Raw genomic sequence first — 23,657 nt, forward strand, 5'->3', positions numbered from 1 at the left:
ATGATAAGTCTAGGGTGGGCGGATGGGGGTTGGGAGGGGGACACACACAAGCCTGGGGCATTTTCTTTTGGATGCGAGATGCAGGTGTGCTGATAGAGACATGCACGCCAAAGCTGACCGCAGACTTTGAAGTCGAAGTTGACTTTCCCCCTGACCCCACTCCACCCAGAATTGCCCAATTCTCTCCACACACTGCAGAACGGCTGTTCCTGTGGAGATGAAGACAGGTTCTCTGTTGACTTTATTTCCAAACTCTGACTTTTGGAATTGACACAAGAGGAGGGCGAACTCCCAGCCCGGCCTGACCATCCGGTCAGGCGACTCCGACCCCTCTGTCCAAGCCCCATCTCCTCAAACAGATGCTATTGAAAGAGGCATCGATAACACAGATAAAAAGTAGAGCAACACGGGCTTTGGACCCCAAGGCCAACAGGCTTATCGCAAACCGGTCAACTTCTCTCTGTGGCTTTCAGCCTCCAGGGCGGGGTTAGACCCAGGCTCCCCGCCTGCCCTGAGACCTTCTCTGCACAGGTCCCCGCAGGTGGGCGCACGGGGTGTGATGGGGGAACCTTCAGGGATGCTTCCTCAGCACTCCAGGTACCCAGAGGCCCAGGTTTGCCGTGACTGCAGGTGGAGGGAGGCTCTAGCTTGAGAGGGAGGCCCAACTCGCTGCAAAGGCTGCGCTGGGGTTCAAAGCACAAACCCGGAAACCTGACCACGTGGTCTGTCTCTCACAAGCTCCGTGACCTTGGATGAGTTTTTAAAGTTCCTCTTTGTACCTTGATTTCTCCATCTGAAAAGTGGGAATAATAATGCACCTACCTAGTGCATTACCTTTAGGGCACTAACTCAGTGGTTCTCAAACTTCAGCCTGGATAAGAATCTCTTGAAGAACACATTTAAATGGAGTTTGTGGAGCTTCGTTCTCTAAGAAGCTTTAGGTGAGGGCCCAGGCTTCTTGGTTTTCATCACGTGTCCCTAGGTGAAACTGACGCAGGTGACCAGCACTGCCTGGTCCCTGCTGTGCCTGCCGGGCAGGACCTGCTTCGCTCAGGACTGGCCCTAGTTGCCCCGTGAGCCGCTTGAGTCTTTGCAGATGGCCTGACTGGTATGTGCTGGAAAGTTCTCCCTCTCTTTGACCAGTTTCGAATTTCAGCTCAAGCAATGTCTCCTCTGAAAAAAACTCTTTGCCTGACTTTTTGACAGACCTGGACCTCTGGGCAGGGGCACAATTCTTTGTCTGCCATTCCGAAATCCAGTTTTTAAAGATGTGAAACAATCTCATCTGGGGCTAAAACCCAACCTGATGGCAAAAACCTGACCTGAACTGACACGCTATTTATAGTCTTTCTTGATACGACTCAGTGTGAATATTAACATGATTCGCTATAAAAATATTAATGGGGTCGATGATAGTGTGCTGCCCAGACTCTACTAGCAGTGCTATCTGAGGTATGGGATACCTAACGTAGTACTTTTCTAAAATGCAAAAGTAAAATAAAAGTAAAAATCTGCCTTCCAAAATAGACCTGGCCCTGAGTTTCAGACTGTGGATCTGCAGCACGTTTGGCTCTGATGATTATTGTTCTCCCCGGCTTTGCCTCTAAGTGAGAATCCTAAGGTCAAAGACCCCGATTTCCATCTCGCATCCTCTGCATCTAACACAATGTTCGATGCAAATGGTGATCGATTAGTTTCTTGAATGAATGAATGAATGTTTTCTCATAGAGGAAACTGTATCTCTTTCTTGCTCTGGGACATTGTCTCACACTCCACAACATCCATGGTGAGTTTTGTAAAATGAATCGCACATAGCTCTTTGGTTCCTCCTCCTTGGGACCAGGCCTGCAATCGGGTAGGCTGTCCCTAAATTGGGATGAGTAGGACGTGCGAAGATTATGTTTCAAAGGCTAGGCTCTTCCATTCTTTGAGCAGGGTTTTTAAAAAGAGCATTTCTGGGGCATTAGGATGTCTTTAATAAAAGGACTTTCTAAGATTTGGGGGATGAGTTGAAGCCTTCACCCCCAAGGTGCTCTTTTCCTTCTCCTTCCCCAAGACAAAGCTCTCCCCATACAATGCCAGACCGTCCCCTCCTTGATAAAGGCAAGGAAGGACTCCAGGGCACGAAACTGGAGCTGACACCTAGACAGCCCAACCCCGCCCCACGGAGCTATTAGCAGAGGAGGGGAGGAGAAGACTCAGAAGTAGAGTTGTGAGAAACTGAGCTCCCGATGTATATGATTAACGGCCCCCAGGCCCTTGGGATGTATTGAGACAATGAGGGAGGACAGTCACATTCTAGGTAAACAGACATAAGACGATTAGACAATTCAAGTCCAATTCTCACACTGGTCCAAGTTGCCTGTGACCACATGCAGAGCTTGCAAACTCAAATGCCTACATGGGCCAGACAGGTAGTGAGTGAAGTGGGCTACATGTGAGTGAGACGGCAGGGAGTGGAGGGGAGTGTGGCCAGCTGGAAGGTTCAGGCGTCCTTTCAAGAAGACAGTCCTTATTCAGTTACTGATGGATGCCAGGTCTTCTAAATTTTCAAGAGAAATTAGAAAACTTGACTTTTAGGTAGAATTTTCCTATGAAAAAGTTCTGGAAAAGCCAAACAAAGTTTGTGGGCAGTAAAGTCATGACCCGGCAATCACCATTTTACAGCTTTCGTTTCTATGCATCGTGGGCGCTGTCCCCTCGTGTAATCTTAGGGAAGTCGATTCGCGAGTTCCGGAGATTTTCTCATCATTCTGAGCTGAGACGATCCCAGGTGGAGGTGGTTATTCTCATGTGCAGCGTCTCACCCCCACACCTGGGGCAAGCTCACCTCCTCCGGGACCACCTCCTCCTCCGACCACAAAGGCCTCTTCCCTGTGTCCCTGGTCAGCACCTACAGGAGGTCGCTGAGCAGCCACTGGAAATCATTTGCCAGGTGCCTCTGTTTAGACGGCCGAGTGTGGCTTCTGTGCCAGAAACCTCCAGGGAAACGGACCTCTCTCCAGAACTAGTGTTGCCGAAACTATGGGGCTTGAAAATTGTGTCTGAAAGAATGAGAAGCAGAGTGAAAAGGGCAATGTGTTCATTTGCTGTTTTTTAAGCAACAAGGAGAGTTGGCAGGCACCCAAACGCTTGGGCGAAGGCAGAGTGACTCTTAGCAGATTGTTTTCTGCTGTTTCATTGTCTTTTGGTGTCGCCTTCTTCTCTCTCCAGAGACCTTTCTCTCCCTCACCGTAGGGAACCCGATTACATCGAGTTCTTAGGGACAGTCAGCTGATCCCTCGGCATCTTTCGTCATGAGGCGGAAGATGCTCATCAACCTGGCTAAAGTTTGATTACTATTCAGGGGCAGACGGAGGCAGGAACCAGTGAGGATCCTCGAAACTGAAATCCACAGGCAACTGCCAAGCTCACTGTGAGCTGCAGCTTCACCCCATTTCCCAGGCGCCTATCGCATTCCTTTTCACCCGCTTTATTGAACATCCAAGGCGCAGAGAGAGCATCGATGGAACCTGTGCTTTTGGGTTTCCTATGGTGACGTATAGGAAGGAACAGTTACACGAATGACCACGAGAGGCAGAAAGGGGAAAAGTGCTGTAGGTTCAGAGGGATGGAATTTCGTTTGGTGGCGGGAATCAGGCAAGGCTTCCTGGATGAGGTGACATCTGAGATGGACTCTGATTTGGGGGTAGATTTGGACATGTGGGAAGGCCACTCCTAGTAGAGAAGCATGATCAAAGGCAAGAATGTAGGGATGCAAGGGGCATGGTGAGGGGGTGGTCTATTTGAGTGAATACGGTGCATGGAGGGAAAGTGAGTCAGGATCCTGATCATGAATGGCCTGGAAAGCCTGGCAGAGGGGTTTGGAGTTTCATCAGTCAACACTGACAGCCTTTGAAGGATTTCTACAGGGGAATTCGTGGACTGCAGTTGGGCTAGACTCGTAGCTGTGTGCAAATGAGACTGAGAATTAAGACAGAAAAAATGTGGGATGTGCAGTCAGGAGGTTGTTGTCATAACTCGGGCAGACGTTGCCAAGGCCTGTAAGGTGAGGGGGTGGTGGGCCGGAGATAAGGGTAGGATGCTCCTACCGCCCCCAGCCCTGCCCCGCTCCTCCCCGAGCCCACTCTCTCAGGGAACTGCCTTCACGGTTCTCCCGAAACCTCTCCAGATCACCGGTGACTCCTCATTGTCAGTTCCAGTGGTCACTGCTCAGTCCTCATCCTGCAGACCTGCCCGCAGTACTGGACACGTGGTCTCCCCACCTCCGTAAATAAGCTCTCCTCGCCCAGCTCTGGGACATACTCTGGCTCCAGATCTTCCTCCCAGCTCCGAGGCTGCACCTCCTTTTCTATCTGTCTCACCTTCCGGTCCTTGCAATTATCGTAGTTTTTTACATTCCATCGACGTGATGGCGCTTAAGTTGGTATCTCCAGCCTGGACCGCTCCCTGGACTGCTATGGTCAAATCTCTACTTGTCCTCTTCACTTGGATGTCTAACAGATAGACGGCCGATGTTAGTGCATTCCGAAAAGGCCTTGACCTTACTTCCCAGCCCTGCTTAGGGCCTTTGATTTGCTGTTCCTCTGTCCCCAGATCCTATTCCCAAAGCAGCTACATGCTCACTCTCACCTCCTGGAGCTCTTCGCCCTGTCTAGATGTGCACCCTCCTGCGCTCCCTTAATCCTTCCTCTGCTTGCTCTCTTCCCTTGGCTTCATCAACATTACGGATATTTTATTTATTTATATGTTTATTGTTTGGTGGCCTCCCTTAAAGTATATATTTCGGATGGAAAGGGTTTTTGTTTTGGTTTTAATTGCTGTTTTCCTAGCCCCTTAGAAGGATGTGGTAGATGGAAGCCACTCGATATATCTTTGTTGAATGAATGAGTGAATGAGGGATAGAAAACTGAACTCTGTCCCTCTTACTTGGGGAGCAAAGCCATGTGAAAGGTCAAAGGTGAAGTTGCAATGTGAATGCCTGGAAAATACCAGGGTACAACTCCCAGAAATTTTGAAACAAGGAGAAGTTTGAAGGTAATGCGAGTTTTAGATTGAGACGTGTCTGAGTTTGAATGACTTGAGGACTATCCTACGATGATATTCAGCGGGATTTGGGATATGAAGGTTGAGGGCTCTGGGAATGGTCGGGGGTAGAGGTAGATCTGCTCATTGCCCACATGGAAGTGATGCCTTTAGGCCATGTGCCGGGGCTGGGGGGAAGGAAGAGGAGAGGGTAGGAGGGAAGGGGAGAGAGACACAGACAGTCAGATAACAAATTACTGGGGAACATCTACATTTAGTAGAGGGGAAAACCCAGTAGGAATGTTTGGAGAGGGAAAACATAACCAGGAGAGTGACATACCATGGAAGTTAAAAACAGAGTGTCATAAAAAAGAAGATATGGTCAGTAACACTGAACCCAGCTCAGTGACGGGGAGGACGGAGGCTGGGGAATAGTTGTTACGTGTGAGCACCCGGAGATCTGCTATCCTGCTGCCCCGGTACCCCAGCTGGCCTCGAGCGCCAGGCAGGGGCGCAATGCGAAGTCACGGATGTTTTGCAAATGGCAGAGCAGTGATCGGAGCTTTGCGGGGGGCAGGCTGACAGGAGGGTGAGAGGGCCGGGAAGGCGAGAGAAATGAAGTGGACGCACCCTCCAGGAGGGTAGTGCCCAGACCAAGGGAGTTCCAGAAGCCGACTTAAGGGCTGGCGGCTTCGACGTTCCAGTTGTAGTGCAAGAACATGACTGGCCCAAGGTCGCGGGGTCCTTGGGGGTTTCTGGACCTCCAAGAAGGCAGGACTATGGCTCTCTTCATGTCACCAGCAATGAGGATTTCCCAACGCGGTGTCTCTCCAGCCCCCACGGCTAATATTTGTCTCCTATTGATCCAGTCTCCGGCCTGTTACTTTTTAACTGGAGTTGGGGTTCAAAGGCCTGAGTTTTGTTTAAACGCTCGTTACACTGGGGAGGGTATGTCCCCCTGATAATCTCAATTGATGAACAAGCAAGGATCTTCTAAGTAAATACAGACTGCAGAGAAGGCACGAGGCGGTGGGACCAGGGGGGTGGGCTCTTGAGGTCCCGGGAGAGGGACAGAGGGGCATCGAGTTTGGGGGGTTGTGGGTGATAGGGTGTGAGAAGACCCCACTGGCAGAAGAGGCCTTAGAATGTGTAAGAAAGCCAAATAACTAGAATTCAAAAGACAAATCCCAAACCCAAAAGTTCTACCACAAAAAAATATTAAATGTAAGTCAATATCTAAAAAGTCTTTATCAAACGATAACTTTAAAATCTACAACATCCTGGAGCTCCATCAAAGAGTTCCTGGGGGTAGAGAATCCAGTCCTCAGGCTCTGGTCCTTATGGCTCAATTTTATTGGGCAAAAATGTGTGTGCGTTGGCCGGGAAGGTAGCTGGAGCAGAGGAGGCCCCTGCTTGGGAGGGTGGAGGGTTCTGTCTTGCAGCAGCCGGGGGCAGGGGGCCCCCGGCCCTGAGGACAGGCTGTCTTCCAGGTGGGCGTCTCTCAGGCACAAGGGATTTTGTGGCCTGAAGCAGGCGCCCTGCCTTCAAAAACCCTTGCTTGCTCAGTTCGCTGGTACCTAAATGCCATAATTTCCACTTTTATTCCTTTTGGCTTAAGCCAAGCTTTACCTTTGGAGTTTGTTAAAATACAAATACTTCTGTATTTGTATTTTAGCCTTATCGGTCATTTACATCTTACTGTACGTGAGAGTATCAGCTCTCCCCTCTGAGAGGCTTGGACAGGGATGGTGGACGGGCGGGGGAGCTCGCTGGCTGGAGGGCGGTGGCTTTGAGCCAGTCGGCCTGGGTTCGATCACCACTCAGCACGTGATCACCACCTGCAGGTTTGTCTGGGTACTAGTTCCTCCATCTCTGAGCCCCATAGTTTAACTGACGAGAACAGCATGTACTGGGGTGGGGAGCCCCAATTCTCATGAACTGCTTCTTTACTTCAGTGTTTCTGAGCTCATGGGCTTCATCTGAATTCTGAGGAAGACAAGGGGTTAGTCAGAGGGAGCGGTGGGCTCTGGCCCTGACCAGGAAGAGACAAAATTTCCTGCAGGTGGTTGCCAAGGTTCGTCTTTTGGCTGGCATGGTGTTCCTTGAAGTCGATTTAAGCTCTTAAAATTATCTGTCACTACATCCTTATGCGAGACCTTCAAAAGGCTGAGAGGACACCTGGGGCAAAGAGCCCTGAGCACCCAGCATCCCCTCGTGCTCTGGCTTCCCACATAGGGCCCACTTACACGCTCCTCACCCTGAGGCTGAGAGCCCAGGGCTGCCTTCCTCCATGCCATGGTTTAGGGAATGAGACCAGCTTGATGTGCTCGCATGGTTTTATGCTTCGCAGAAAGGTCTGACCCCAATGGCCCTGTCCCTGGGCTTAGCTCTGCCGAGAGTGGCATCGAGGCTGAGAGTGTTTGTTGCTATCCTAAGCTGGGCTGTTAGTGTCTCTCCTTTCAATCCTGGCTCAGTGATGAGCAGTCCCTCTGCTGAAGACAAGCCCTGGCTGGAGGCGACAGGGTGAGTGAGGTCACGCCAGCCCCCACGGTCACACAGGGGCACAGTGAGAAGTTGATCGCCTCCGTATAGGCCTCTAGTTCCCAGGAACAAGGCACCCAAGGTCGTCACCATTCCAGGCTTCTATAGAGGAGGGTTACCCTGGCAGTCCCCAAGGATACCAAGTGAGGACAAATTCTGGTCCTCTAGGCCAACAGCACTAGGCTCATGTGGAATGGTCAAGGGCAAGAACCCGGGACTCTCGAGGCCAAGGCCCTTCTGGGTCAAACATTCTCAACCGTGTGATTCAAGCTTGATGAGCCCTGGGCACGAAGCCGTGCAAAATCTTTTACCTTTAGCTTGTCTCTCATTTGGCCTGGACAGGGCCGAGCAGGACGGAAACGGTTTACTTCCTAAAACTGAGAACTGTAGGAAAAAATCCCACGGCAGGGTATTGCTCAGAAGTTGCCCAAAGGTACAGTCTTCCTTTAATCACCGTGGGAGGTGCCTCTCCGTCACCTGCGGTGCCCAGTCGGTTCTTTTGGGTGGGGTGCTCACTGTAGTGCCCTAATCCCTTCCGGGCTAGCTGGTCTCCAAGTTAGCCTGTCCCTAAGGAAGCAAAACAGGCTGAAGTGCAGTGAAATGAGCAGAAAATTTAGGGAGAAAACCTGTGCCCCCTCCATCTCGACTTCTCTTTCTACGGCTCTGTACCTTGTACAATAGGGAGCTGAGCACGAAGCCTGCAGAACTGCAAATGACGTGTGGCCGTGATGCGTTACAGAGCACACCTGCAACAGCAAGCTTTCGGCGCACCTGGCCAGCAGGGAGTAAGTTAGGACAGCCGGCTCGAGCTTCAAGACAGAGTCCTGCAGGTGAACATGGAGAAGCTCGTCTCCTGTGGGCCGTGCGACTGAGTCGGCCTGGGGAGGCTGAGACACAAGGGTGGTCTCTGACCTTGGCCCTGAAGCACTCGGCAGGAGAAGGGCTTGTCCCCTGAGGCCTCAGCTGAGGTGAGATGTCACTCTGTCTGAAGGCAGAGAGGAGGCGCTTCCCACTGAGTTTGGTCCTTCTGCGAGCCCTCCAGCTGGGGAAGGGGCTTAGGGACCTCACTTGGGGAAGGTGGTAGGGAGGCACACAAGTGGGCATGGATGACACTGGTTGGGGGAGGGGATGGGGCACCACATAGGGGCTGGGCAGGAAGGGACAAACCAATCGGGGCTAAATTGATCTTTTTCCCAGTCCAGCCTGAGTTCGGTCCTACGAAGGGAGGGGCCCTGGTTCTCGCCCTCCTGAGTCTCCACTGGTGGGCAGCCGCCCAGCTGTGATAGGGTCCTGCAATCTGTTTGGAGGGGTCTGTATTGAGTCTTCAGCAAACTCGTCAATGTGTTTTCCTGTCAATTTAAGTCCTACAAATACTTGCTCACAGATTCCACAGCCTGAGCTCGCTGGAAACGCAGTTTTGAGGTGTCCTCTCACAGAGGGAGCACCAAAGGGATCGGCAAGTGGCTTTCACACTCTTAGGTCCCAGGACTCCTTTGAATGTGGTCCTCAGAGCCAACCGTGATTAGAATTCCTGGAGACTCACACTCACCACTTTTACGAGAGGCTTTACAATTTCAGAAGTGCCTAGACCACTCTGGCACTTCGCAGCTGGTTAACGTAGCCACTGTGTAGCTGAGGTATGATACTTTCTCTTTTTTTATTTGACCATTTGTGTTTCCCTCTAAGGAAGAACTGGACCTTCAGAGTGGCTCTGGCCACTGGCACCTCCCCTGCACCTTCGTGTGAGGCTGGACGAGGCAGCAGGAACTCAGGATGCTGCTGACACCTTTCCAGTGAGATACCATCCACCACTAAATTATGTCCTGCTTGAATATTTCCCTCCTGGCAGTCCCTTAGGGGACAAGAAGAGGCTCAGTCCTACAGAAAAAGGAAAAAATGCTGGGGGGTGCGGTCTGTGAGCTCTCAGAGAGAAGGGACACGAGATCTGGATTCTGGCGGCCGCTTCTGAGAACCACTTCGGGCTTTATGACTGAGCGTTGTTAACTCGCATAACTTGAGCATTGGTTGGAAAAAGACTAGAAATGTGCCTTTGCGGGGATGGATCTGAATGAACTGCAGTGTTAGATAAAGTTATCAAGTCTCAAGTTTAATAAAAAGACAGATGGATAAGATTCGATGTGCATCCCATTAAGCTTAAGCCATGTGTTTTGGGCAGACTTCAGTGATGTTTTTATAGGTGTGGAAATTTAGGGAGATTAAGGAAATGAACATACTATCATCAATCTGCAGGCATTTAAACCCCTGAAATCAGACGATACATTCACAACGAAGCTTTAAATCAGACAATCCATCATACTTGATATAAAATGTTCCAGCTTCCATAATTCTTTATTAAATATTTGACAAGTTGCATCACTTATTTACAACGACTTCATTTTGTCACATTACTCTTTTGCTGTCAGGAAAACAATCTACAATTTCTCATTAGGTCTCTCAAGAAAAATGAAAAGCCAAAAGGATTTGTTCTTAAACAAAACTTTTCCTGTGTGTATCAAATTCAACCACATTTCAAAGCTACTCTGATTGTGAAAATGAACACGGTCTGTAAGTTGTCTTTAAAAAATTTCAAAGTAGTTTGGTTTTTAATCACGGTATCAAATAGTACTTGGCTTTATAGTAGGAGGTGGGTTTATAATAAAAAATTATAAAACATTGAGAATTCATTTGGAATGCTTGAAACTCTTTTCACCTTAAAAGTCACTCTGTTTATTCATGTTTCATTTGCTAATAGATCCTGAATTAAGAAGTGACAGCATATTGACACCATCTTCTGGGGGTTCTCTCAGGTTCCGAGGGTCCGAATTCTCAGGATACAGCTTGGAGGGACTAGGTTCTCACTCCCTTTCAAAATCAGATTACTCAAGAAAGGTGTAAAAATGCTATACAAATATATACAGATATATTTGGACAGCACATGTACGTATATATGTATATACATATTACATACATAGTAGTAGAGAAAGAACAAAGTTACACAAAGTTATTAACATGAAAGAAACCGTGACAATCTAGGTGAGATTAGTCTGAGTAGTAGGGGCCAAGTGGCTTCTACAGGAACATGGATGTCTAAAGACTCGGGGTCATGGTCATGAGAAAGGCTTTGATGCGCTGATACCAGGTTGAGAATGCAGTACACAGAGGTCTGTGGCCAATGTCATTAGATTCCTACTGTTACTCCTTACAAACAGACCGACCAACAGAAGACATGCATTTTAAACCAGCGTTGCTTGGTGCCTAACACCGTTAACGAAGGACAGATGTCTCGGAAAACCTCACACCAACAGAAACTCTCCTTTTCTACAAAACATTAATTACGCAAGCTCACGTCTCAACGTGACGGTGTTTTCCGACACACTGAAGACACTCTGGGGGTGGGGCGGGTGCGTACGCGCGGGTATATACACCGTTCATTAAGGCTTAGATAAATTGAAAAAAAAAGGTGGTCCGAAGTATATCACATTTTCTTCCCAGGTTTAAAATCGAGAGTACAAAGTGGAGTTTAGAAGGATGTTTAAAAACACATCTCAGACCTGAAATTGGCAGTTTTGACGGATCAGAATGTACCCCACAGCCTGAATAAGACAGAGGTAGTGCATGACCTCCTGGGGATCAGGAAGAAAGCAGACAGGGCAGTTACCCTGCACAGCAGCACCTTCTACTGGCAAGGCAGAAAATGATACCAGACAGCATGTCCCTTCCCCTCCCTGTACGGACAGGGGTGCAGAGTCAAGGTGAGGAGGAAACTGGCAAAGAAAGAGGACAGCTAGCACACACAGTGGGTAGGGGCTCAGAAACTGATTGATCCAGGCTCTCTTTATAGGTGGTAAAATTTCAGAGAGATAAGACTTACGAACATACTAGTCAAATGCTCAACAATTAGTTAACTGTTAGAAAAATTAGTAATTTGCTGCATATGAACTTGGCTTTCAAGAGAGCCAAGTTGGATCTGGCAAGATCAAAGAGCAGTGGTACGTGTTGTCTATTTTAACAATGTGAGATGCAGAAAGTGGTTCAAATATTTTGCTAACCATTTCTCAGAACCTGTCACTGCATCCTTACGTGGGAGACAGAATCCATATCAGATCGCTTTATAGCATTTGTCATCTGACCTTAGGGAATACCTAATGTTAGCTACCGAAGGGCCATGGAAACGAAAATTAAAGAAGCATGTTATATTCTGGTGATGTGGTAGAGGACTGGCTACAGAATAATGAAATAATGAAAAATGTTTCGGGGGGAAAAAAGAGAGAAGAGCATGAAGCTGAATATAACAGCCAAGCAAACACCTCGCCGCTTCCTGTCCCAGAGGCAAAAGGTAGAAAAAACAGCGCACCAGCCAACGTCAACCCCACTAGGCAGACGATCCAGATTTACCTTTAGGCCACCAAGAGGCAAGAAGAGAAATAGCCAGGACCCAGAGACTGCTGTGATAACTGACGTCAAAGGACCTTCCACATGCAGTCTGTAAACGCCGGGATTCCTTAATCTCATGGCAAATTGGCCCATAACAACTATACTTTCTTCTGGGAACTAAATAAAACAAAACTGGATTCAAGTAAATTCTAAGAAAACAGAGGCCCCAGAGACCCTAGACTTCAAAATAGCATCACTGCTAAGGACCAGTAGAAAAAGTGACATAGCCTCTGCCCCCACGCCTGATGACCAGAGTCACTGGAGGCCCAAGGAATGACTGACCAGCCTGCTCTTTATGTGGCACATTTTCTTTACTGCCATCTGTCGTTATGTCCTGAAGATGATGGAAAGTGGTCATCAGGATTTAGAGAAAATAAGATCTATGACTATTTTCAACCAAGATTGAAACACCGAGACTTGTTGAGAACTAGGGAAACACATGTGGATTAAAAAACAAAAACAAACCCCAAACCCAGCACTATTCAGCTGTCACTGAAATCAGATATTAGTGAATAGATGAACTGAACTGTCATTCACAATTACTGCTTTTCAAGTATTCATAGGGGTATATTTTGATAATTCTCATCTGTTCCCGGCATAGAAATTATCCTAGATTGGTTTTTCATATTTTCAATATGTTGCCTAATTTGCATTCAACAAATATTCTGCTTTTGAATATACAATTTTAAAATGACAGAAGGACCCTGGTTTTTACACTAGAATCACTGGATTTCGCCCCCTACAGTCACGTGATCACTCTCAGAACCTGTGCAAGCATGCTGCTCACCCAGGCTGTAGCATGAGTCTTGAAAAGCAAGCTGGCCCTGGACTAGCAGGGGCTGCGACGAGGTGAGACACTTCGCCACTGAGACATCTGTTATATTGACCGAAGGGAGAAAAAAAATCCCACCAAAAGATAAAAATAATGGGCAATACTGTTTTTTTTTTTCCCCTAATTACTCAACATCTAAGTTTTCTGATCATTATTATTTTAAAATCAGTAAGAAAAGGAAGCCAATCCTTAGCTCTGTAGAAATTCACCTTCTTCTAGACACCTCGGCACCCCCTTGGACAACCCATTTATAACCACAAACATTCACGGCTTCTCATGAGCCACCAAAATGGAATTTCTTACACCAAAAGGTCCTTCTTCCATAACAAACACAGGGCCCGAAACCACTATTTTTTTGTCTTATAAATTTATGACTGGCAAGAGATCAAATCTCTAGTGTCCCCTGACAGCTATGACAGGGTCTAGGACAACACAGGTTACAAAAGACAGGAGGGTTGCTGAACCCCCACACTGCCTCAGGCGCTCTCTCAAAACACCGAAAATTACAAGTGGCAAAGAATCGAACGGAGCTGATGCCCTCCAGCCCCTTCCCTGGCCAGGTGAGCTGCCTGACGGCCGCGGGTCGAATCGAGTCCGCCCCCTCGCTCTTAGCCTAGCACACAACACACGACTCAGGCCACACATAGTACTGAAGCATGCAACATGTCACAGGTAACAAAACTGGTTCGGTTAAGTGCATATTAAATTCATCTTTGAGGAGAAATCGCAAAACGATCGGTGAGAACAGGTCTGTCGGCTCAGCTTTACAGCCAGGTTTCAGACACCAGCAGCCAGGTTCGCTATCGATAGGTATTGCACCGGAAAGATGGTGCGGGGAGAAGAAATAATCATCACATTTAATGTCTATGATAAAACAAAACAAAACAAAACATCAACAACACCAGGTATGACCTCCATGGAGTACATAAAGTGCCTTCAGAATTGGTGCAGTTAGAACAGAAATTGGTTATTTAGCTATCAGCGAATGCGTACAAATAGGAGACTAAAGAGATCTGGTTTCCACAGTTTCAAATCAAGCAGTGCCAAGTTTCATTCAAATGCCTCTACTATGAACAGCAAAGAGGAAACTATAATAAAAGCATGACTGTACAGCATTGGAAAGGGTTAAGCAATTTCTCTTATGAGAAATGGTAGTCCAACCCCGTCTCGAGTGTTACAGCACACGTAATTACCTCTAAGGAATAATGGTGTGATTCCTTCAAATCAACACAAAATTTGTCATGCTATGGTACAATTCTCCCAGCCTGTAGCTATTATGCTGAATTTGTACCCCCCAAAAAAAAAAGTAATATCCAGTTTGTTTTCATTCTGAGTATGGAAAAAATTATCATTATGTTTAATGTTATATTTTAAGTTCTCTCAAAGTACTCGTCTGTTAAGGTTTTTTGGGCAAAATCCGTCTTCTAATTCTAATAAAGTAGGCGGTAGGGGTGTCGAAGTACTTCGAAAATAAAAAAGTCACAAACATTACACCTGGTATGAAATTCAAATACAAAAAAAAAAAAAGCTCATTTTTCCACGTACATGAGACATCTTTAATTGTAATGAAATGAAATCGGAAAATCGGTCTAAATCATTTGAAAAAGTAAACATGAGTTGTAATACTATACCTGTAGAGTGATTAATTCCATTCATTGTCATTATAAAGTATGTAAAATATTTATTAAGGGCTTTGCCTGCAGAGGCACAACATAAATAGAATAAGTCCTCCTGAAATGTAATTAGTGTGCACATCAACCAGCTGATAATTTGCGGTGGAAAATGCAAGAACGCGACCTGGGACCGGGTTCGCACGTCTGAACTTGGGCAAGTCACGGGCGAAGGCTCCGCTCCAGGAGCCACGCTGTGCAGCTGATCTTCTGCCACCATCTCTTCAAAGTCTATTAGGCAAATGCAAGCAGGACTTGCTCCGCGGACAACCACCCGGGGCTGGGGGCGCTTAATCCACCCCCTCGAAGCCTTGCGCATTTTCCACGGCCATGAGAAGTTTCTCTCGTAAATCTTCGAAGGTTTCGTACGGAGGTAAGTCGAGGCGATTAAAGCTGCAATGGAAACAAAGGTGTAGGTAAAACGCCATCGTTATGAACCGTTAGGTGTGACAGCATTTCCTAGATTTGGCTAAGGGGGGCGTCTGGGGTCGGAGCGAGTGTGTGCATATGTCTTAATCAAATTCTGATGATCAAAAAAAAAATAAATTCCTGCTTTGAAACTGTTCACATCGAGGTAGCTGACATATACTCCAAGACTTCAAAACCCCTGAAACACAAAAGAATTTATGCAGTAGGAGCTCCGGGAGAATCGGGCGAACCGAGGCTGTGGCAGCTCTAACCTCTCACTTCTGCATCGGGCCCCGAGCCAAGTGCTTTTCTACGCAGTAACTCATCGTGTTTCCAACGCTTTCTCTGTTCTGCAGATGCGGGTCTCACCCCTGGGAGCAAGGAAGGCTCCAGACTAGAACCAGGCGGGCAGTGGCTCCAGAACCCCAATGCTAAATAAGCAGCTGCCTTCTCCTCTCAAAGTCAGGAAAGCAATCGACATTTGGAGTGAGAAGCTGCATTTGAAAAAAGCCCCTAAAGATTTGCAGGCTTCGTTTCGTTTGGGCCGTTACGAATCACCCTGGTGGGAGTGAGGCCTTCAGACAGACGAAGCACACTCGTCTAAGAGACCAAGTTCAAATGCTGGCTTGGCCACGTGCCAGCTGTGTGACCTTGGGCAAGTCGCCTCCTTTTCTGAGTCTGTGCGTCTGTGAAGTGGGGAAACAGCTCACAGGGTACTGAAAGGGTCAAATCAGAACATATTTAAAGTGTGCCTGGCACACGGCAAATGCCCAAAGATGGTGACCGCCATTATCACTCATTTGCCTGTATTCACAGAGTGATGTGTGGGGTGCAAGGAGTTGGAGCCCCCGCTCACAGAACTGATGCCTGGCGGGGGGTGGACTGTTGACATGTATGTCATGAAAATGGCCACACCCTCTTGCCGCAGCTCATGATTTAATAAGAGCTAATGCTCAGGGAGCATTTATCCTGTGCAGTCAGCATTAGGTACTTTTCATTTATTACCTCAGTAAATCCTAGCACTCACCTTACAAGGCAGGTAATGATTCACCTCTATTTTATAAAGGAGGAATTCGAGGCACAGAGGGATTAGGTAACTTGCCTAAGGTCACACAGAAAGCGATACAGCCAGGACTCAGCCCTGGTCTGGCTCTAAAGCCCAAGTCTAACCGCTTTGTGTGTTGTGCCTCAGCATTTAAAACTGTTCTCTCCAGGCACTGACATGATTCCAAGCTTTAAGGGCTAACGGTTAGCAGCAGCAGCAGTGAAAAACAGACACGCGTCCACAGTGGGCCCTAAAATGTTGAATAAGGCACACTGAGCTCTCAGATTGTTTTAAGTCACTAAACATTAAAAGACACAGCAGAGAATAACACCGCCTCTAGAACTAGAGCTCTCAGAAACCCAGAATCCTAAAATAAGCCTAAAAAAATTTCTCATTTTTGGTTTTCATTTCATTTCATTAAAATGACCTCGAATATTATTTTACCAATTAAAAAGACAGAACTTCATGTTTGCAGACTGCACTTAAACGAGCTGTTCACAGAGGTGGCTTCGGTCTTAATTTTAAGTTGGCATTTCACAGTCCAGGGCCTGCAATCTCTGTGGCATCTGGTGATATATTTTTTTCCCCTTTAATAGGACTCGCTCTTTAGAATTGCTATGGCGATGATATGAGTTAAAACACACAAAGCACCTAGGACAATGCCAGGAACACTTTAAACGCTTAAAAAGTGTTCGTCACTGTTACTTCTGAGGTCAGGGGGCAGGGGCCTGGCTCTGGTCTGTCACTAACTGTGTGACCTCATTGTCCTCAGCGGGCTTCAGCGTCTTCAGGTGGATGATGCGTGGGCCGAATGAGATTATTTTTAGAGTCGGCCTCAGAGAGCAAGAAGTCTTTGATTCTCAGTAAAGTGAAATTTTACATATTCAAGCAGTGGCCTTTGCCAGAACAACAAAACAAAGCCCTTTAAATATCAGACACGCAATAATCACATCTGGGAGGTTTACGAAAAGCACGCTTCGGAAAGAACCAGCTCGCCCAGCTCTTGCTCTCCTGATAAAGCAGGTTTGCATTTTTAACTGTATATTTTATATTTCCATAAACCATAAAAGGAATTAGACATCAACGTGGCTAAATCTGATGGGGGAACTATTGCGAGGAAGCAGCCAGCAAAGCCGCTGTCTCCTGTGTCATGGGAGGCCTGGGGACTGGCTGGAAAGAAAGCCACGCGGCGGGGAGAACAGGAAGTTCTGCTGCCATAACTATTAGAGGGTGCCCGGCCCACGGGTGAGGGCTGTGCCCGGTGAGTCGGCTCTTACTCCAATTTCTCATTATTAGACTGGGAGCTGGAGAGTTTTCTGTCAATCCACAGCAGTCCTGGGCTCGGGCTCAGTGCTGGCTGTTTTTCCAACAAAGGCCATCACAACCCAGAAAAATTACATTCGACCCTGGGATTGTTTGGAATAAAAGCTCCTAACTACCAAAACATTCTTCCCTAGAATAAAGGCAGAGAATCCCAGACAATGACTGTTTTGGGTATTCGCCAACGTTAGCTGGAGTTGGCATGCTTCCAAGGGTCTGATGGGCAATGACCATATTTACATTCCATTCAGAGTCACGCAAATGGCACACATGGGGGGGCGGGGAGTGGAGGAAAAAACTTTCCTTCCAGCGAGGGAATCGAACAGAAGCAAAAAACCTCTCACAGCCCATTTTCCACACGCACACTTTCACGAGAACCCTCCCCGAGCTGGCAGTTCACGTTGCTGCCAGACACGCTCAGTGGCCCCGTGCAGCGCGGGGAGGCCAGGGTGGGCTGCGGAAGCCCTCGCTGCTCGCGGGGAAAGGTGGGCTGTGAGCGGGGCTCACCATTTTCGGAGGAGCCACTTCCATTCGCTTCCTGAGAGCGAGAAATTAAAGCCGGTGGGGAAAACCAACATGAGGGACACTGCAGCTTGGAGTAGCCAGAGGCACTGAGCGGCCAGGCTCATCCTTGTGCTGGCTTTACGTAACTTTTCAGAGAAACTGGAGACCCTGCATCTTGGAGGCCACCATGTGCCACCCTGTCCCCCTCGGCTGTGGTCCCACGTCAGACCTCACACCCTCCTCTGGCCACAATCATATTGGTACCAAATTCTAGAGACTTAGGAGTTATCAATGGCCTTGGCCTTTTAAAAACAATGCTTCTACAGAGAATTTTATCCCAAGTTCTAAAAAGCCAATTTAGGGTTGGAATAAACACCTCATCTGTTTAGAGTCTGGGAGCTGTCACATCCACGCATGGCGGGTCTGAGTGAAACCTCTGCTTCCTGGAGTCCTCAGGGAGGGACGGGGGTGAGAGAGGAACTCCGCACAGCATGGCCGGCCTAACCTCGTGCCACACGTACTGGGTCCACGCAGAGCTTGAAGCCTCGACCTTCATCAGCATCCTGTACAACTTATATTTTCATCTGCACCCCCGACATTTCAGACTCTAAGCTATTTACGAGTAGGGAATGTAGCATTCTATAGCTGCGGGCCGACCCGCGCACACAGTGAAGTATTTAAAATACGGTTCGTTGACAACTGTGCATTTTCGTCACTCACCACGTGTGAGCTCGGGGCAGTTTTTCGGGACTCCCCCATTGCTCTATTGTAAACAGCTGAGGACCATTGGAACCTAGACAAAGAAAGAAAAACCAAAGCTGAGAGCGCTTGAGGCAGGAGCGACTTACGGAAAAGGAAGGGGGTGGGCGGGGTGCTCGGGGAGCCCAGGCACCCTCGAGGGCTGCGGCACAGAATTTACTATTTAACGATGGGGAAAATGTGTTTGCACGGCCTCACAACAGACTCTGGCTCACCTTCCGAAGGAAACTGAGCCAAGCTTAACAGACACAGCTGCACACGGAGGTGCAGACAGCTACAGCCTGCAGCTGAACCTTGGGAGTTTACATTTGAAACTACTTTTGGGGGGAAAAAAATGAAATGTGACCTTTAAAAAGCAGAGGCCTTTGAAAAAGGGATGTTTTACATCTATAATAAGGACTGAAGAATTCTGCTTCCTGGAGGTGAGAAGTCTTTAAAACATTCAGTTTAGAATCACATGGATGATTCTGCAAAATCTAGTTTTTAAAGAATAGATCAAAACAAAACAAACAAACAAACAAACAAAACAAACAAGAGTGATAGTATCTTGCTCACCATAAAGTTCGGCAAATCCATTCATAGGTACTCGGGATGTCCCTGTGACAAACTGCAGTAACCGGATACGCTTCTCGGCGTCCATCAGCAGCACAGCCTATAAACGGAGGCAGAAGGTCATTATGTCGCCACGTGACATTTGACACACGCTGCTGTAATGCAGACAAGCAAACGTAACCTTATTTATCCCGCAGTGGAAGATCTAGACAGTTGACTCTGAAAATGGTCATTTTTTTTTTTTATGGTCACCACAATACTGGCCTCTCTCTAATCTGAGAGAGAGAAAGAGATCACACAGTGTCTCTTTCTTCTTCTGCCAATAGTCAAAATAAATGATATAAAAAGCAAACTCTTTGATGGCACCAAGCTCAAGAGTCTGTGTGTGAGGCTCGCCAGTTTCTCCGAGCCAATTATAAACACACAGAGCTCGAGAAGTGTCAACACCAGGTTAGGAGATGGGATTTCAGGCTGTAGACAGATCCTCTAAAGACAATGTTTTATAAAAAGCAAAAAACAAAACAAAACAAAACAAAACAAAAAAACAAAAAACAAAAAACAAAAAAACAGAGGCAAGGATAGGCCTCAAAATAATCCGTGTATTTTACATATCTGAATTAGTACAAGAATTGAGTTGGCTTTACTGGTAAGGTCACTTGAACTGCTATGGAAAAAACATCTAAAATCAAAACTGAGTGAGACTTGGACTAGGATTTAAGATTCTGCTTCTTTCTTTTTATCTCTATGTCTGCTGGCACCTGAAATATTAAATTCACATTAACATTTAGAATGGATATCAATATAGTAACATTTAGAAATTTTAAAAAGTGTTATGATTCCTTATTTCTATAAAAGAAATAATCAGCTTTTTTTCTGTGGTTGTTCTCTTAAAGTTAGTTTACTATCTCCTCCTTGGACTCACTCAGTTCCTACTTCACTTTTCTCGTAAGCCAAACAGAATGCGAACACTGGCCTTAAGAGAGTAAATCAAATTTCATGTGTAGCCATCTTTGATTGAAAGACAGAAAAGATCAAAATGTGTGTCGGCATACACAACAACAACAAAAATTGAGAAAATGATTTTTTAACCAAACATGACATCTTGGAAAAGTCAGCCCCAAAGCACGTTTTCGCCCTGAGAAACCTCCCTCCCATCGTCTTTACGCTTTGGAGGACTAGTTCCAACACTTGAATCCCATGGCCTCCTTTTCAGAATCAGTCTACTCAACGGTTCCTCAAATAGGAGCCGCTTTAACTGGTGGTCAAGGAAAGGCCATGTGCTTTGATAAGAATCAACCTTATTCAAAGACGGTTGTCCACTGGAGTTACAGAGAAATATGGCAGGAAGGGCTGTTTCTGGTTCAAGTCTGCCTCTCCTCTGCCCCAGCAACCCAGGTCCCAAGTTCCAGCAGCTGGACTCAAGCAAGACCACGCGAAGGGCGGCACAGAAGCTGCCCTGCTCCCGCTCCTGGCCTGAGCCATTGGAGCAGCAGGGCCCTGGGGGCCCAGGCCTTACCTTCCAGAACCACTGAATGACAGGGTGGTTCGGGCAGTAGCCGTTCTTGTAAATAGAATGTTGTCTCCAGTCATTCACGTCCACATCGCCGAGGCCGCACATCAGCAACTAGAAAGGAGAGTGACCAGATGTAAACGGGGCCTGGTGTGGACGCCAAAGAGATGGCTTCATGTCAGCACCAGCACTCGGTCGTGTGCAAAGCCGGTAAGCTGGCAACTCATAAAGCAACAAATGAAGGGAATACGTGTCTCAAATTTTACCTGCCAACACAGGTCAAGGGGGACCCAACGAGAGGGGCCCAAGTGTAATGCTTATGCAGGCCACATTTCATATTGGAAATTAAGCCTCTAGATCAACCATCTTCCCTCCTCCTGCAAGCAGAAGACGGTGCTCCTAGATTTCCTTATGCTCCATTTACATCCGCTCATCGCCCTGGCTGTTTCCCCTTCTGAGAGGTTATTTGTCTCAATCTTTGAAAATAGCTTCCCACCCACAAAGAATCAGCACGTTATGACAGCAAGAACTTATCTTCCCCAGATCTATCGACCTGGGTGAGGGCAAACCACCCATCCGTTCGGAGGCCCGAGGATGCAGACCTGTACTAATGCTGTAACCGGCTCTTTGTCTTAGCGGTTAGCCTGAGGTCTGCTTTCCTTAGTATCTAACCTTCCATGAGGGAAGGTTTCCTGTGGACAAATGAACACGACATTCCTGCAGAGGTACCACAGTGAAAAGGAAGGAGAACTAAGCCATAAGCCTGAAAACCAGAGTGTTAGGCCTAACTGTGCCAAAACCCTGTTGAGTAAACCTGCGGGGTCATGAACTGCTCCCTGCCTCAGTTTCCCCACCTGTCCAATGAAAAGCTTATACTACGTGATTTCTAGGACTTCGACTATCTTGAAGTTTCCATGTTAAGATGAAAGAACAGAAAGCCAGTCTACGAGAAGTGCCTCGCTGGATGGGGCTTGGGTGAATGGCTAATTGAATCCCGCTGACAGCCTTCCTTGTTCTGTTTCTCTCAATGTGACGAAGGGTGACATAGTCCTTTGCTTTCGGAGCAAGGGGCCATGAACCCAATTAGGCTAGCTAAGTGGGCCTCTACTTGTCGGCACGTCCCAGAACTGGCCTCTCCTGGGCAAGGAATCTACAGGTGACGACTTGTGCTACTTACTGACTCTCAGGAGAGCAAACAAACGAGCCTCTTAAAAGATCTGTAGTAGAAGTCACCTAAGCTACGAGAAGTGCCCCAGAGAATATTAAAATATCATATGTAAAGTAATGAGAAAGTTTTAAAAAACCTACTTTATACAAAATGGTCACAATACAAACCTCCAGCTCATTTTCATCAAAAATTTTAATCAAATCAATAGGAAGCAGTTCGGTGAATCCCTGAAAGAAAAAAGCAAAACCACCCTAAATACCCTTTTCCTTGAAAGAGACAAATTTTATAGGAAAAACAAACTTTTTTCACTAGCCAAGAAAAAATACATTCTTTACTAACGATTTACATATCAGGGACAGTGGCCAGTAGTTGTTCCTATAAAAACAGCATAGTCACAATATAAAAAAATTCGAAAAAGAGTAGAAATCTAGAAGTCTCAGGTATTTGAGTATTTTTTGAGAGCCTATGAAAACATGGGTTACTGTAGGCAGGCGGCTTCCAAAGCCATTTATGACACATTGCTGTGAGTCAGGGTGTCCTAAAATACACAAGCCACAGACGAGCAAGGGAAGGAAGTACAAACATTGGGTACTGAAGGCATCTAGAAGAAACAGAAAAAGAGGCAGTGTGCTGGGCACAGAGGAGACTGGAACCGGGAACCTGCTCCAGCTCCTGGCTCTGGTCACCAGTGAGTGATGCAGGACGAGACCCTCTACGCCCTGCACCTGGCATGGGGTGGGCTTCTGGAAGTATGGGTGCATCATCACCTGGGGTGGGGACCAGGGTCTGCTTCCTGGGTTTCTTACTAGAGTGTAAAACCTGCTGTTCTCAAGTGCCCCAATGCATATTTTACGTTCCTACGCCCTGAACACTTTTGAACGTTCTGTCCGGGGTGGGAGCTTTTTCACCGTGTGTAGGTGGCTGAGCCGGGGTCAGCTCAGGAGTGGTGCTGACGAGAACTCTGCCTTGGTTCTGCGGAGATTTAGAACACGCACTTGGGGCTCGTTCGCTTTAAGTGACTACTACCCATTATCAAGATTTAAGATCACTTTTGATCAAAGTGAACCTTTTTTTTAACCCTTTTCCTGTTTAGAAAAAAAAAAATGCAGCTCGCTGCCAGTGTTCATTTAATATCACGCGTAGGCATGCTGTGTTCTCTAGGATCTGACATTTTCAGTGATCGAGGATTACTGTATTTTGTAAATGGAAATACCACTACTAAAATCAGAATGCTATAGAGAGAATGAGGTCATTTGTTTCCAAAGACTATCGATATATTAGAGCAATGCAAAAAATAAGAGCGAGATATTTTGTGGCAAACTTTGGGGGTGAGGTTAGGACTATAATCTCCGAGTTATCTCAGGGTAAATGCTGTAGCCACAGCACCGCTGACAAGTATCTTCGGGGCAAACGGGAAATGGGTTAAATCATGAACCGCTTCCCTCCTCTCCACTCTCCGCTAGGAGCCTCCCATAAGGGGCCTGGAGCATCACAGACATGAAATCCTTGGGTCTGAGAAGGGCCTGCTTCGCCTTTAATAGGGTGGAAGTTGGCACAGGTGGCTTGGTATGAGATGAAAACCCAGCCTGGGAAAATGTGTTTCCCACATGCGTGCAGAGGAGAGACGTGTGTGAGGAGCTGTGAAGAAAAGGGGCGACGTGACTGGAGACTGTTTTACACTGTTCGGTCCCCAAGCCTTCTGGTTTCTGAGGACCCGTCATCACAGCAAAAGGCAGAGATGTGTCTCCCAGCCTTCGCTTGGGTACCGCCCGAAACAGCAGGACTGCGGGTCTAGCCTCTGTGGGGACGCTTGCTCTCCCCGATCAAGCTTGTAAAAAGTCCTCTTTCCAAACAGTGAAGGCAAATTTAAAAATAAGAGCAGCAAAGCA

At 47.2% G+C, this 23,657-nt stretch overlaps 1 protein-coding gene across 9 annotated transcripts in view; it reads right to left on the minus strand.

The window, feature by feature from the left end:
* Positions 1 to 9,889: 9,889 nt before the first annotated feature.
* NEDD4L (NEDD4 like E3 ubiquitin protein ligase) overlaps positions 9,890 to 23,657 on the minus strand; it is a 301,007-nt gene continuing 287,239 nt past the window's right edge. For 8 of the 9 annotated variants that reach the window (XM_039840690.1, XM_039840700.1, XM_039840708.1 and 5 more), the window contains 5 exons: positions 21,936 to 21,995; positions 20,607 to 20,714; positions 19,094 to 19,190; positions 18,500 to 18,572; positions 14,365 to 14,895 (listed from right to left, as the gene is read on the minus strand). In XM_039840690.1, the coding sequence (XP_039696624.1) occupies positions 14,793 to 14,895; positions 18,500 to 18,572; positions 19,094 to 19,190; positions 20,607 to 20,714; positions 21,936 to 21,995 (441 nt within the window). In that variant the 3' untranslated portion in view covers positions 14,365 to 14,792. Of the gene's footprint in view, positions 14,896 to 18,499; positions 18,573 to 19,093; positions 19,191 to 20,606; positions 20,715 to 21,935; positions 21,996 to 23,657 lie in introns of all 9 variants that reach the window. The other variant, XM_039840635.1, reaches the window with a different exon arrangement.

This window comes from Pteropus medius, unplaced genomic scaffold (genome assembly GCF_902729225.1).
Source record: "Pteropus medius unplaced genomic scaffold, Ma_sr-lr_union100, whole genome shotgun sequence".
Classification (NCBI taxonomy): domain Eukaryota; kingdom Metazoa; phylum Chordata; class Mammalia; order Chiroptera; family Pteropodidae; genus Pteropus; species Pteropus medius.